This window comes from Homarus americanus, unplaced genomic scaffold, assembly GCF_018991925.1.
Source record: "Homarus americanus isolate GMGI-L3 unplaced genomic scaffold, GMGI_Hamer_2.0 scaffold52512, whole genome shotgun sequence".
NCBI lineage: Eukaryota > Metazoa > Arthropoda > Malacostraca > Decapoda > Nephropidae > Homarus > Homarus americanus.
Window position 1 is genome coordinate 1315258 of NW_024735442.1, and position 15929 is coordinate 1331186.

At 37.6% G+C, this 15929-nt stretch overlaps 1 protein-coding gene across 3 annotated transcripts in view; it reads left to right on the forward strand.

The window, feature by feature from the left end:
* Positions 1 to 10930, forward strand: part of LOC121870972 (sortilin-related receptor-like) — a 69064-nt gene extending 58134 nt beyond the window's left edge. For 2 of the 3 annotated variants that reach the window (XM_042372965.1, XM_042372966.1), the window contains exons 34-37: positions 390 to 661; positions 2884 to 3074; positions 5657 to 5854; positions 10513 to 10930. In XM_042372965.1, the coding sequence (XP_042228899.1) occupies positions 390 to 661; positions 2884 to 3074; positions 5657 to 5854; positions 10513 to 10577 (726 nt within the window). In that variant the 3' untranslated portion in view covers positions 10578 to 10930. Of the gene's footprint in view, positions 1 to 389; positions 662 to 2883; positions 3075 to 5656; positions 5855 to 6294; positions 6333 to 10512 lie in introns of all 3 variants that reach the window. The other variant, XM_042372967.1, reaches the window with a different exon arrangement.
* The last annotated feature ends 4999 nt before the right edge of the window (positions 10931 to 15929 follow it).

The following is a 15929-nucleotide window of genomic DNA, read 5'->3' on the forward strand; positions in this document are numbered from 1 at the left end:
TGCAGTACATTAGCTCCAAGCCACAGTGTAATATTTCCCTGTTTATAGGTTAAGAGTTATATCAGATTATTATATTTTACTTAGATATGGATACGGGTATTAAATTTTTATACAATATAGTTCCCATGAACAGTTTTCTTTCTTTAAATGTTGTCCTATCTTATTATTGTTTATAAGGAGGAGGGAGAAATGTTCCTTTTAGTTTCTCTGAAAGTTATTTGTCATGACTCCATAAAGTGAACAACAGATAATAAAAATAAATGTTTTGTTTGTTTTTAGTTGTGATCTAAGGCAAACTTAATATAGACTTATTTATATAGTAAAGTTACTACATGCAGGAACATAAAAAGCAATGTCTTCAATACTAAACTGATTTCTTCCTTAAACAGCTCACCATCACTGAAGTCATTAGGAATGAGACGTCAAGTTATAAGTTGATGAGTCGTAATAACCACACACAGAGTCATCAAGTTGATGCTCACTGGGGTGGATTGTACTCCATTTATGTTAGCACATCATTGGAAGGTGCTCGGCAGAGTAAGCCATTTGAGTGTCAGGGTCCAGTTATTCCAACACCATATGAACTGACCTTTAATCCAAGTGATGGATCATTCTTCTGGAGAAACAATCGTTACTTTCCACATGACCTTTTGAATCAAAAGTAAGTGTATTTTTAGTAGTTTTCTTGTTAATATGTGTAAGTCTTTTATCATCTTGCAAATTAGATATCAGAGGTAATAGTTAATTTTATTAATGTGGATTTTTGGTTGGTCAAGGGGACTTGTTGTAATACAGTAAAAGGTTGAAGGGAAGAGATATAGATTGGCCTGGGAATATGTGAGTGAAGTTGCCCAGTAGTGTGATATAGTGTAAAATTATTTGAACTTTTTAGGGGGAGATAAGCATATGTACAGTACAAGTACTTGGAAGATTTCATGATAGCACTTTTGTTGGTTATCACTAAATACAAAGGGCTAGACTTTGTATGGAACTCAAGTTGATATATGGTACTTGAATTAACAGTATACTGTACTACAAGAAAATTATCAAGGGATTGTATCTAGTAGAAAACTAATGAGTTTAAAAGTGGACGATAGACAGAAATATGCATCATGAAATGAAGTTTGTTGGAGGACTGGTTTTTCTCTTATGGCACAAGCCTTTGCATGCTCAGAAATAAAAATCATATACTCTCAGATGTGCTCCAATGATGGAATAACCAATAAGTATTTTAACATCCTTCTGAGGGGGTGGGTTAACCCAGTAGCTGCTGAGTGCAAAGGATTAGGGTACACACACATCAGGAATCCAATTATAGAAAGACTTGAAATTATAATAATTGCCCTTGAGACAGGGGACTTTCAAATGTTTAGTGAATAATACCCGTAAAACAGAAAAAAAAGCTGTCAACAAGAAAAAAAAGCTGTCAACAAATAGTGCAACAGACACTAGATTATTGAAATTGAAACTGAGAAAGAATACATCTTTTCTCAAGAGGAGGCAGATTCCCTGGTCATACCTGCAGACAAGTTTACTGTGCAATTAGTGTTGCCATCAATTTACATTAATTTAAAAATAAAATTTTATAATGAGAATAAATGTATATTCCCTTTATGTGTTTGCCCTTAGGACAATTATTTCTTTTACTTGTACAGGTATTGTATTTGTGTGTGTGTGTAGACACACTCACACAAAACACATACTGTACAAATAAATAATGGGAAAATACTCTCTCAAATAATCTGAAGCAAATTTATTAAAAATGTGACAGTCTACCCTCAAGCCCATGCTTTATTAATAAAGTAATAAAGCACAGACTTGAGGGTAGACTCACATTTTTAATAAATTTGTGTCTGATTATTTGTGAGAATATTTTCCAATTATTATTTATTTGTATGTGTTTTGTGTGAGTTTGTCCACACACGCACGCACGCACGCACGCACGCACGCACGCACGCACGCACGCACGCACGCACGCACGCGCACACACACATTTACAATACAGGTAAAGGAAATTACTGTCTCTAGAACGAATGGCTCCCTGTCCCAGCCTCAAAAATGCCGGCAACTTTAAAACTACCCACAGACATTCTTAGATACATCCAGGGTGTCATCCGCGAAGAATAGAGGACCACGAAATAAAAATCTGCGAACTTGGGGGGCCCCCAGTACTTCAGTTTCAGTGGTTTTGATTTGAGCTTGTTTTGATGGTAACATAGGCTGCTAACAGTAAAAGTATAATGATTATGAATGTTATGGTTATTTCACATATTTTTTTAAAAATAATTTTATCACAGTATTGAGGAAAACCATTTATGATATATTCTACTGTATTATCATCAAATTGTATGGTTATAATGTCTTGGAAATTTGTTTGAATTTTCCCTTAAAATCATGGCATAGCCACCCTGCATCATAGCTGGAGTGTGTTAAGATAGATAGATGTATTGTTTGCTAATTGATGAAATAGATACACCTTGAAGGTGTAAATGATAGAGGCTGAGTTCGATGTTATTTGATGGAACGGATAAACTTACTGATTATTTGGTGTTAGTTGATGACATAGGTAGTGGGTAAATCATTTACTGTAGATATTAGTTGATGATAGATGAAAATCTGTTAATGTTAGTTGATGAAACAGAAACATTGTAAGTTTTAGTTGATGAAACATAAATGTATCAAGATCCTTCAGGCTATGTATCATTGTTGGTTAACATGAGACATTGAACAGTAATTGCAACTTCATCATTAAATTTATTCCAGTTAGAGAGCCTTATTGTATCTAATGTAGTTTATTGTTGTAAAGAACATCAGAGGAATAATTTGATTAGTATTTTTTGGCCTAAATATTGACTTAATGTTTTTCTCTCTCCTTACTACCAGGTATAGCTACATTTTGTATATATCCAAGAACAAAAACATGAGTGATGCAACCACTTATGAGTGTGACACTCCCCCAATTGTGGTGAATGATCTTTCCATAGGAGTTATCTATTATGCTACTGTTGCTTTCAAGGATGCTGACGGCTATCTCTCACCACAATCACAGTCTATGCGATTTGAGAAACACATTGGTAAGATCTAATTAATTTGTTTCTGCAGCTTTAGTATTTTAAGATTAAAGAATTGTAAAATCAATATTACATACAGTACACCCTTGCCATTCACAAAGGTTAGGTTCCAAGAAATGGCGCGAATTGGCAAAACCACGAATAGCAATTTATATATATTACCTTAGTGTACTCATATATACTTGTACTGTGTATGAAAAACTTAAGTCACCAATACTATACAGTACTTACATTTGTATGTGGAAGTTTGGAGCTTGATGAAGTGGTGCACTGTACATAGAGAGACATATGGTTACTGAAGCAAAGAGGAATCATCAGGATCACTGTTAGAAGAGGGTGATGCAGTGGTGGTTGGTGGAGAGGCGGGTGGTGGAGAGGCGTGCAATCGGGAGGTGGCCGCGAGGAGGAGGGTGGAGCAGCGGCAGTAGTAGCTGGTTCTTTCTTGAAAAACATCGTGATTGGTAGTTGTTTCTTCTTTGCTTTGAGGTCTTTAAACATTTCCTGGTAGGGAAACAATACCTGGTTGATTCCTCGGACAATCTTAAGGCTCCGTTCTATGGAAGGGTCGTGGTCAACATTGAAATCAGCTACCATCTACACCTGTCGAAATAGTTCACCAAATCTGTCCACGCTCCAACCTTCTTGTTGCAGTTCCATAATTTCTTCATCTTTATTTTCCTCGGCATTTTTTACCAACTCTTCCAAATCCTCTTCTGTCAGTTTCTCTCCATGCCCATCAATCAGCTCTTCCACATCTGCAGCAGCCATGTCCACAAACCCCTCACCACCCAATTGACGTGCAACACTCACAATGTCTTATTATGGACGGAAATCCCTGGAAGTTATTCACACACTCAGGCCATAAGGTGCACCAACAAGCATTCTCTGTCTCTGTTTGAGTTCATTGAATGCTTCACTGATGTTGGTAATGCAGTCCGCAGTGCTGTACACTTGCTAATATCAAGGTCAGGGTTTGCGTCTATGGCACTACGGATACAACCAAAAGTGCGTCGGGTGTTATATTCCTTGGAGGTGCGTATTACACCCTGATCGAAAGGCTGAATAAGAGCAGTGGTGTTAGGGGGTAGGAACACCACATCTGCGCCTGGATGGCTAAACTGCAAACTTTTTGGGTGGTCTAGTGCATTATCTATCAACAATAGCACCTTGAATTCCATCTTCTTGGAAGCAAGGTATTTTTCCACTTCTGGGACGAAGCATTTATGGAACCAATCCAGGAATGCTTGCACAGTTACCCATGCCTTTTTGTTGGACTGCTAAAACACTGGCAAAAGGTTCTTGTTTTTACCCTTTAAAGCCTTAGGGTTTGCTGAGCTGGAAAACAAGCCAGGTTTGATCATGTGGCCAGTTGCACTGCCACAGAAGATGAGTGTCACTGTCTTTGGCTGCCTTGAACCCAGGGACATGCCTCCCCTACTTGTTTATGTACATTCTACCAGGCTTTTTTTTTTTTTTTTTTAAATATAGACCAGATTCATTGGCATTAAACACTTGCTCTGGTCTATACCCTTTCTCTTCTACTATTTTATTTAACTTGGCAGGAAATGCATCTGCAGCTGTGTAGTTAGTTGATGCGGCTTCCCCAGTCAGCTTCACATTATGAAGAGAGAATCTTTTTTAAATTCTTTAACCACCCTTTACTGGCACTTAAAGTTGGTTCAGTAGCCACACTAGCCCCTTCATCACCTGGATAGGGACCACAGTAGTGCCTACTTAGATGATCTCATCGTAGTCAGTAAGGATGTAGATACGCATATTGCTAAGCTCCATGAAGTTCTTAAAAACTTTCTACAGCAGGACTCAAAGTCAAACTTTCTAAATGTGAATTTTTAAAATTCAGAATCCAATTAAATCATAAAAATGAGCATAAAGACTTTTAACTTTCTCACGAATCACGTTGCTTTCGATCAGAACATTTTTGCGGTGCTGATCCTCAATCCAAATGTTCAATGTTTTCTCTGTTTTAACTATGTTCTTGTTACGAACAACCTGCACCACTTTAGCACTTGCAGGAGCACTCGCTTGAACAGAATCATGAATTGCTTTTTCATTCTTCTTCATATACAGCATTGGATTCGTTCACGCAAAACAACCGACCAACCGTGACAGCACTCATCCCCCCTTTAACTTGTCTTATAATTCAACTTTCTTTGTCAGGGTCATCACTGACTTTTACCTTTTACTTCACTAGCATCACTAGCACTGACACTAGGCAGTCTTTTAGGGGCTATTTTCACAAAGAAACACAAAAGTTTTGAGAGTACAACACGAGATGCTAGGTCACAGGTACTGGGTGAGCGCAAACAGGGACGCTGCGGTGCATGGGGTGACTCGTTTCACTGCGGAAAAAGGCTTTTTAGCTAGCCACCATCTGCTTAACTCAAATCGTCGAAATCTTGAATCGCAAACCCGCGAATGGCAAGGGTTTTCTATACTGAACTAACTTTATATGATGTGCATGGAACAAGTCTTGTGATTAAAGGAATGAAAAATATACTGGATAACCGGTAAAAAGAATGGGGTGGAAATGTAATATGTACTCTTTAAATTCTTTATATTTACAGGTGATGAAATTGTGTTGTCGCAGAGCAGCGTAATGGGTGTTGCTGTGTCAGTTTTCCTAGTGGTGGTGGCCTTAATAGTGGTAGTAGGCATACTGGCAGTGAGGCATCGGCGTCTAGCACGATCATTCCTCACTTTTGCAAACACCCACTATGACCGTTCACAAGGCACCACTCTTATCACTACAGACCATAATTTGGGTAAGAGCCTGAATATATCTTTGTCCATAAATATAATGAAAGTTGTGTGATGAGATTACAGCTGTCTGTGACAGTAGATAATTGTTTTTGAAATCTGGTTTTAAATCTGATTTTACTGAAACCAGTAAGGATGTTTTTCCCAGAGAGATCTCAGATGGGGAAGTATTAGAGTGGTCACTAACCTTTGTGACTTTTCATTTTCAAAGCAACCCTTGTGCTGTTTTAAATCCAGTGTATAAATATTACCTATGATTGAACATTTGGTTGATTGTACAGTATGTTTATATTTTTTGAGTGGATAGATTGAAGTGAATAAACACTGTAATGTTTGTCTCACTTAAGTATCTAAAGGTAGATTTACTCATTGTGATAAGGAAGGTGAGTATATTACTTGTGCATGATAAATTTATTAATGTGATTTGTTGTTTTTGTTGTTGTAGACCCTACTTCACATGGATACGAAGATGATGAGCCTCAGGTACTCACTGACAACCTCTGGTTTCTACCAGAGATCTTTTGTGGATGCTTTGTTGAGGGATTTTCTGTGTTGGCTAAGTGTTGGGCATGTTTTGAGTTGATGGATTGTGTGTTGGATTGCTCTGCAATGTGAATAACTTGAATTTTAGGAAGGTAGGTGACCACACCATAAGCTAATTAGATATATTCTCATATCTAAGGAAAGTGAATTCTGAAATGTGAATAAGTGACATAGACATGTTCAGTATGCTCCTGTGTAAGTATTTGTGGATAGTTGTGTTGGTAGGTGTTGGTGGATTACTGTTTAATGTATGGAAATACTTTAGTGCTATGGTGTACCTTTTGTGTCTAGAGGGTGTGGGGAGGTTCTTTATGAAATTGGAGAGATGAGTTGAGTATACAAGTAATACCAAGTCATTGAGCTAGGAGTAATTTATTTTTTTAAGTACAGATAATTATTGTTCCAATGGGTTTAGTTTGAATTTTAGAGGTTCTATATGCTGTCATTACGGCCCAGCTTGGGCGAGGATATTTTGTGAGGTTGAATTGTTTATGATCTGTTATTAGTAGTTCTTTTTGTTGTCCAAAGGTGGTGTTTGTGAGTGCTTTAAGTGTATTGACCTTGCAAGGCTTGCATGTGACTTTGATGTTATTTGTATACAGTCAACCCTCACTTTACGCGGTTAATTCAACCCACGGCGGCCCGCGTAAAGTGAGAAACGTGTAAAGTGAACAACATAACATATGGGATTAATTGAAATAGAGACCGGGCCGATCCCCAAACTCCACTTTTTGACGACACACAACGATGTTGTTGTAAAAATATTATCTTAACTTTATGATGGTATGCACACAATTAATATAGAAGAGGTTAGGTTAGGAAAAATAAAGGTTGGGGTTAACACTTACGTTAATAGAAGAGATGGGTCGGCGTACGGGAATGGAGGCTGGTTCCGAGGCAGAGGGCAGGCTACTGCCCCTCAGGTGAGTCACCATCACTGTCATCCACACTTGTCAGGGCCTCCCTGACAAATCCCTCAAAGTCATCATCACTGTCTCTACCTCTGTCACTATCACTGGCTTGGGCTGGCTGTGGTGGGTTGCGGGCGAAGAACTCTGTTATGCTTTGCTGACGGCTGGTGTTTATGTTGTCGTGATAAACCTTGATGTAGGGCTCCATAGTCTGCAACAGCTGGGTAGTGAAGATTTCATACCTGTTTGCGTCAGGGTCGTCGGAAAGGAGGAGCTTGACTTTCTCAATACACTCGATGGCACCCCTTACATTACTATGGGATAAGCGGCGTTCTTCTTGGGATGACGCACCACCTGCCTCTTCACTGACGTCATCATCATCTACCATCTCGTCGGTAGTCACATCAGGATCCCTTATCACCTCCAGGATGTCGTCGTTGGTGGTCTCGGAGAAGCCTGCAGCTGTAACACTCTGCGCAGCTTCTCTGGCAAGGTCCACTGCTACTGCAACAGTCTGAACCTCACCAGTCACAGATTGACTCTGCCTAACGGCCGGAATGCCTTGCAACACATGTCTCCATGCGTGACGAACAGTTGCTACAGACAGCTGATCCCATGCCTCCACCAAGAAGTCCACAGCTTTCTTGATGTTGAATATTCTCCAGAATTGTTTTAAAAGTACTTGTTGCTCTGCCAACTGTTGATCCTCGTCTTCTTCGCTCTTGCTATTGGTGGTGGCGTCACTCAGGTTACGCAACTCTTCCCTGGTGTTGGTGTAGTCGTTCAGGAGCTTTAATTTTTTAGTAGAGAATGCAGCTTTTACATTACAGATTAACTCTTGGTCCATGGGCTGTAATATAGACGTAGTGTTGGGAGGAAGGAAGACAGACCACTTTTACTTTGGGGTGACGATCTAACAGTAGGGGCGAGTGTCCTGTTGCGTTGTCCAGCAGCAACAAAATCTTGAATGGCACATTCTGTTGCTCACAGAATTTCTTCACATCGGGAACGAAACAGTCATCAAACCAGGAGAGGGACAGTGTAGAGAACATCCACGCCCTACGTGCGGTCAGCCAGTGGACATTTAGCTGTGTGGATCACCGATAACTTGAGCTTACAGGTACCGGAGGCATTGGTGGTAAACAGGACGGTGATGCGCTCCTTCTGCAACTTCCGGCCCCGAATCTTGCTGGCATTCTTCACAACGAAGGTCTTGGAAGGTAGCTTTTTCCAAAAAAGACCAGATTCGTCCACTGTTAAACACCTGGTCGTCGGTGTACTGTCCTTCCTCCATAATCTCACGTAAAAACGGAGGAAATTCCCTAGCTGCAACACGGTCAGCACTAGCTTCTTCACCACCGATGTTGATATTGGTGATCTTGTTCCTCTTCTTAAACCTCTGTAACCACCCAGAGGAAGCATTAAAGGGTTTGGGCTCTGTAATTCCCATCTTTCGTGACACTGCAGCATACAGTTCACGTGCATACTCCTTAACAGAGCGCGTGTCCACCGCCATGTTCCGTCGCGCCTGACGCACCAAGTAGCTCACAAGTAATTTTTCCGTCTTGAGAAGCACCTGGTTGTGGAAATACTTGATCATAGAAGCACCTGTAGACTTTGTGATGTTCATGTGCTCCTTTATCTTGGCTGCATCCTTCTTTATCGTCCGGATCGTAGATTCGTTCACACCATGCTGGCGCTCCAAATCAACCTGTCTTGTTCCTTTCTCCAACTCTTGGATGATCTTGTACTTCACCTCGTAGCTTAAGGAACGTCGTGTCTTCTTTGGCTTAGGGCGGCTGGGTCCAGGTAAGGAAAGGTTTCTCTCTGGGGGCGGTGGTCCGGCGGAAGCCATTTTACAGAACAATGGATGCATGATTACACGGTGTGGCCTGGAGGGATGAAACTGCCGCGGCTAGGTCAAGCGTCGTCTTTCCTCCCTCCCTCCCTCCCTCCCCCGGGTGGACACATCATATTACTTTAAACCAATTACAGCTAGCAGCGGAGGGAGGTAGGGATGCATGGCCAATCACAGTCCGATACGTCATATGACATCACTGATAACGCAACAGAGACATGCACTGCGCAACCTTACCGCGCGGCTTGCCCAGGCGGAGGCGGGAGCAGGCGGGAGGGGCGAATCTAAAAATAGCGTCGAGCCAGACACTCTCCGAGTAAAGGGGTACACGCATCGCGGAATGTGAGCATTCCGGTTTCGGCAGGGTACCACGTAAATGCGGAATGTGGGACCGCGTAAAGCGAGGGTTGACTGTATTGTGTTAATGTCATGTGTGTACAATATGATGACAAAGATTTTAGGGTATTTATCTATTGGTAAGATTGAGATTCAACTAACCTGAAAATCTCTTTATCCGGCACTTCTCAATCCCCTTAGGTGCCGGATAACTGGGATTCTCCTGTATTTAGGATAGTGGGGGAGGGAGGTCTTACAGAAAAAAAATTGGAAGAGAGGAGAGATTAGTGATCAATGGGGGATGTCATTTTGAGAAGATTCTGGAACCGCATAAGAACTTTTGTTTGGAAATAATGTTTATATTATTTTTATGTATTGTTGTGTTAATAATGTTGCTGCTGAGTTTCTGTTGGGGTACAGAATGGTGTTAGGGAGGGTAGAGTGTCGGGAGCAGAAGCTGTGTTGGGAGTTTGATGTGTGATTTGATGTTTTTGAATGAAATACTGTAGATCTGTTTGATGGTGATTTATTTGGGGGGTGTTGGGTGTAAAATGATGGCTTTCCTCCATTTCGATGGTACAGTATTTGGTTGTGTCCAAGAGTGATTAAAGATGCTTCAGGTGAGTGCTGGAGATGTCTAGTCTTTTGGCTTTGGAGTCTTTGATGGTTGTTTGGGCTTGTGTGATAAAAGTAAGTAAAGGTTTGATTTGATTTAATTTAATTTACTTTACTTTACTTGTGCCTTTTAATGGAGAGACAGCACAGTACATGTGTGTGGATGTTTTGTTTTTTATTGTTTAACTTGTCTTTATTCAGGGGCCAATTTAAGTTTACAATCATTACAGTGATGGAAGTAGGACTGAGATAAACTTAATAATAAAGTCCTAATTTCATGTATGTAGCATATTGAATGTTTTCAGTTAATTGGAATATTGTATTTTATTCTCTTCATTTCCTTTACTTTATTTACAGTACATAAAATAATGGCTTTGATCAAGAAATATTTTTATTTCAGATGAAGATGATGACTCTCCCATGATCCGTGGATTTTCGGATGATGAGCCACTGGTGATCGCTTGATGTCTGTCTGGTGTGGCCTGCTTCTCTGCCCCCTCTGACCCTTTACTGCAGGGGCCACAAGTCTTATAAAGATAATTGAAACATTTGGAAGAGTACGTTGAACTATATTTTTGTTTGTATTTCATTTCATATACAGTATATATACCGTAATAAAGGCTTTTAGTGTTTTCATTCACAATGAGTGAAGAATGTGTTAGTTTTTATTTTTTGAATATTTGTGTGTGTGTGTACATGAATGTGTGCATCTTTGTATGTGCCTACAGTCATGTTTATAACAGGAATCTTTTTAGCAGATAAATTTTTAGGAAAATCACCACCAGTTAGTGTCCTCATCTGAAGCTTTCTCTTTTTCAGTCTCTTTAGAGTTTTCAGAAGGATTTCTGTATTTTAATTGATCACTACATGGAACATATGATTGTCAATAGAGACAAAAAAGCTTATGCTCATACTGTATATAATTTTTCATGAGAAATAGTTAACTTAATGGCAGTAGTGGGGACAGCTAAACGAAAAGTTAGCTTCGCTAACCGCTAATCTGCTAACTAAAAAGTAACTACGCTAAACCGCTAAACAGCTAAAAAAATTAGCGGAAGCTAACACTAACCACTAACTTTTATTATATGAATTTAGCCTCTTTTTTGGGGGGGCTCTAAAACCCTTAAAACCAGACCTAGAGAGCTGAAATTTTCATATGTTGTCTTGTAGCTTAGACATAGAGCTTTCCAAAAAGGTATAGCATGCCAAGATCAGATGATGATCAAGGTGTACACAAATAATTAAATGAACAAATGAAATTAAACATTAGTTTACATTCAAGTTTCAACATACACTTTATAATCTTTATTTACTGTACGAAAAGACCGAAAGTATTAAACGAATCCAAAAACTATAGTACTGTATAGCATAGGTAGCAAATATCATTATGCCAAGATCAGATGATGATCAACTTATCAAGGTGTACACTACACAGTTTCACAAATAATTAATTTGCATTCTCATACAACCTATCGGCCTTATTCATTATTCATGTAAATATGCAATACCAACCACATACACATTATACCAGTGCATTTTTATATAACTTATATAACGCAGTCAGCCAAGCGTGCCTGACTGGCTGTTGGAGACACGCGTCGCTGCGTCACACGCTTACAACAGACAGGAACAAACATGTATAAATTTTGTTAGCGGAACTAAATTTAGCGGAAGCTAATTGGTCCGCTAATGGTTTCCAAAGTTAGCGAAAACGCCAATCCGCTAACGAGAAAGTTAGCTTCGCTTATTAGCGGTTAACGGAACCGTGCCCACCACTGCTTAATGGTAATGTCATACAGTACATTCCTTTTGTGTGTTTTGGTCTCACTAATTCAGGTTAGTTTATTATTTTGTTCAATTTAGTTTTAATTACATTTATTTAATTAAACTTTTTAACAAATTATCTTCATCATTAACAGTTAATAAGAATACTGGTAACCTCATATTCTTAGCTAACAATCATGTACAGTATTTAAGACAAATTAAAGCTTTCTATATCTCTTTCTTCTTTCGGAGGTATTCTTGTTTGAAACCATTTTGCTGAGGTTAGGTGTCATATTGGTACAAGGCATTTGCAGTATTGTCAGTGTTCCCTTGTCACTTTTTTTAAAATATAAATAGGCAGTATCTTTTATCTACTGTGTATTTTTATCAATATGTTCTATTATATTGGATAATTTTCGTGTCTTTGGTACCATCAGCAGATCCTCGTTTGAGGTAAGTCAATATTGGTAATGTTTACTGTATACAGGTCACTTTAGGGAAACAGCAGCTCTTTGTGACTAATATTATTCTGGTTCTCTCAGTATTTAATGAAACCCTCTGGAAGTTGCTTACAGTGCATACATCGTTCTGAAAGGTGTCTTGTAATGGATGTACACAATGTTAATTTTTTTATTTTTGAAATAATTGTGTGTTATAGGCAAAAAAAAGTTTTTATATGTTAATTTTCTACTTGGCATAACTTTCTATTATAATAGCTTTTGATATTTAAGACATAGGGAAGGAGCCCCAGTCCATTATGTTTTCCAAATATTAAAATTGGCATTTAACTTGAAATGGAGATTTAGACTTGCATTGCTTTGAATCTAAAGTAAATTTATCTTCAGTATTCTTATCATTTTTATGTTTCACTGTACATGTATATACGTATATTATGATAGTCTGATCTGTAGAAACGTTCATCCAAAATGATAAATTTTGGATATATATTTTTTGTCTAATGAAAATGTCACAGAAAAAGCATTTGTATTAATGAACAAGTAGGAGTATTACACAGACCTCCAAATGTGGTGTTCTCTTCTTTCCAATATTTGCTGAGTTTTGTTATATCATAAATTTATCTTAGTGTAGACTTTATAATTATTAAGAGACTAAACCAGGATATTCTTTTGTTTTTATTTGCAGTATTATTTATTTTGCCAGTTGACACAGTTTAGGTATAATATTAACAGTGCTTTGATGTGGCTCATAAGTACAGTATTTGTCTTATGATCCTTTTCCTTTTGTGATTACCTGTAATTGCAAACACACAATAAATGTGGAATAATTATTAATGATGTGATAAGTAAGTGCTGGATATTTTATGTTTATTAATAACTAGACAAGAGAGGGTAAATAATCATTGCTATAATAAGTGGGATTTTGTTAATTAATCGCAACATAAATTTACTTTTTTTTTTTGCTGTAAAAAGCTTTTAATGTTGAGGCAGTGGTACAGGTATTGTAACATAGTGATACTGGTAAATTACTAGTACAGTAACACTACTATTGTACTGTTAACATTAAGTATTTTTTTTTTATCACTATAGGTGAATGTGATTATTAGTCCATAATTCTTGTGTTAATTAGATATGGCAGAATTACATGGGTATCTTGTTACTACTTTTAATGTAAAATTAAAAAGCTTGTACAGTATTTCTAAAAGTTCAGTAAACAGCATTCATAAAATTTCTTGCTTGTGTGCAATAAGGATCCATGAGGAGGTAATGTGCAATTTAATCTTAACTTTTTGGTTGAATCGCCCATGTAATACTGTATCCATTTTATGTTTTCATTGAAAGTTATTTCCTGTGATAATTATATACTGTACTGTACCATATAGAATATATTCACTAGTATTCAGAATATTGATGGGCATGATATAGTGGTTATGAGTCCTCACATATTTAAGAATGGTGATATTGATTTCAAAATTAATGTAATTTTGAGTCATATTTTCATCCAAGGTTAGTGTTTATGCATACACTAATGCAGGTTCTGCATTCTGTTTTACAAAGTAATATTAAGCAATGAATCCTATTAAGTAGAGCATGTGTGTTAGTACTTTGGGATTTATTATACATGAGAAATCTCAATCCAAATTAAAAGATGTAAAGTTGCCTGAGAAATATTAAGAAAAATAAAATTTGGTTTTACTTGAATTTTTTATTCTCTAATAAGTTGAGTTTGTTCTTAAGCCAGTTGTCATTGACTCCACTGAAGCACTAATACGGTAAAGAAGTTGCCAAAGGGAGACAATTATGATATACAGTACTGTACTTTTGTTCTCCAGAGGAAAATGATTTAACTTTGATATCAGTTATTGTTGTCCAGAGAACAGTTTGGACCAGTTATCTCAGTGGAAACTTACCTACTTGTTTCATCCAGCTTACAGTCACCATAAATGCCAACAATATTCAGAGGACTTTAATTTCAAGTTTGTTTACAATTTTAAGGCTGATACTTATGTCACAATATTGTTCCCAATGTTTCCTGTTATTGTTGGTACATTGAATAAAATATATTAAGACTTTGAAAAATAAGAAATTTTGGAGTTAGTGTCCAACACAAGCCTTTTTCTGTTGCATCCCTTGAATGGAGCATTTTCAAATAAAGTGTACAGCATGCCCTTAAAATTTGCGGGGGTTAGGTACTCAAAATGGCCACGAATAACATTTGCTGATGGGGGCGGGGGGTTACATTTTTACTCGTGTGCAAAGAAATATATATTCCCTCTGTGTTTGCCCTTAGGACAATTATTTCTTTTATTTGTATTGTATATATGTGTGTGTGCGTGTCCACACACACACACACATACACATACAGTATACAATACAGGTAAAAGAAATTACTGTCTCTAGAGCAAATGGCTCCCTGTCCCGGCCGCAAAAATGCCAGCAACATTCTTGGGTATATCCAGGGTGTCATCCGCAAATTATCAGGGCATGCTGTACTGTAATTGAATAGAAAATATAATTAAATATTTTGTTAGTACAGTAGAACTAAACATAATTCTGAAAAGTAAAAAAAATAAATTGAACTACAGTACAGTATTTTTTTAACTACTGTAATTAAATTTGTCTGGGCATATTAGTGTGGAAACTTTATTTCATCTAATCTGCTTAACCAACAACATGGTGTGTAATACAAAAAATCAAACATAATTATTTAATTAGATCTTGTGATGCATCTTAAGGTTATTACAGTTTAACTGCTGTTTCAGTAAATTTATGACAACAATATAAAGGGTATAATGCATTATTATAATATACTATATCATACAGTATAGACTTACAGGCAGTCCTCATAAATTATCGCCCTGCTGTCCGTTTATCATTTGAAAATTAAATTTTATTATGAAATTATAATTGAACAAAAGTTTCCTTCCTTTTCGGGCTAGTTCGTTCAACTGTACAACACTTAGGACAATTCTCTTGTCCAGCATATGGTAATTCATTGCTCGATGTCTGAATCGTCATCATTTGAGACAATACTGTCGTCCTGTGTGTGATAGTTACTGTAATTGCGCGATGTCCGATTTGTTGATTGGTCAACAATTGGTCTTTTTAATTAGATTGTTAAAGAATATTTTGTTAAATTTAATTACAAACTCTACTGTATTTTGTATAAAAATTACTTATAAAATATTTACAAATACCTTCACTATTTTAATGTACAGTACAGAGTATCACTGCAAATCATTAAGCTAATTCTTTCTAACAACTGTGCATAATTGGACTTTTTTTCAAGTACAAGTGAGCTGCAATTTCTCCAAGCTATGATGTGCATTGTGTTGAGTTTGCATTTTTATTTGCATTAACCCCTTGAGAATGATGACAACCCCTTGAGTACGACGACTTATCCACTTGAGTATGATGACAACCCCTTGAGTGCGATGAATAAAGTTCTTAAGTATGATGCCTTAACCCAGGGGTGGGCAATTATTTTTGATGGAGGGCCACTTCATGAATGGTGGCACACTTCGCGGGTCACAGGTTAACAGCGACGAGCCAGTATTGCTGCTATGTCCACCTGACTTCCAAAATTGTCCTTTCT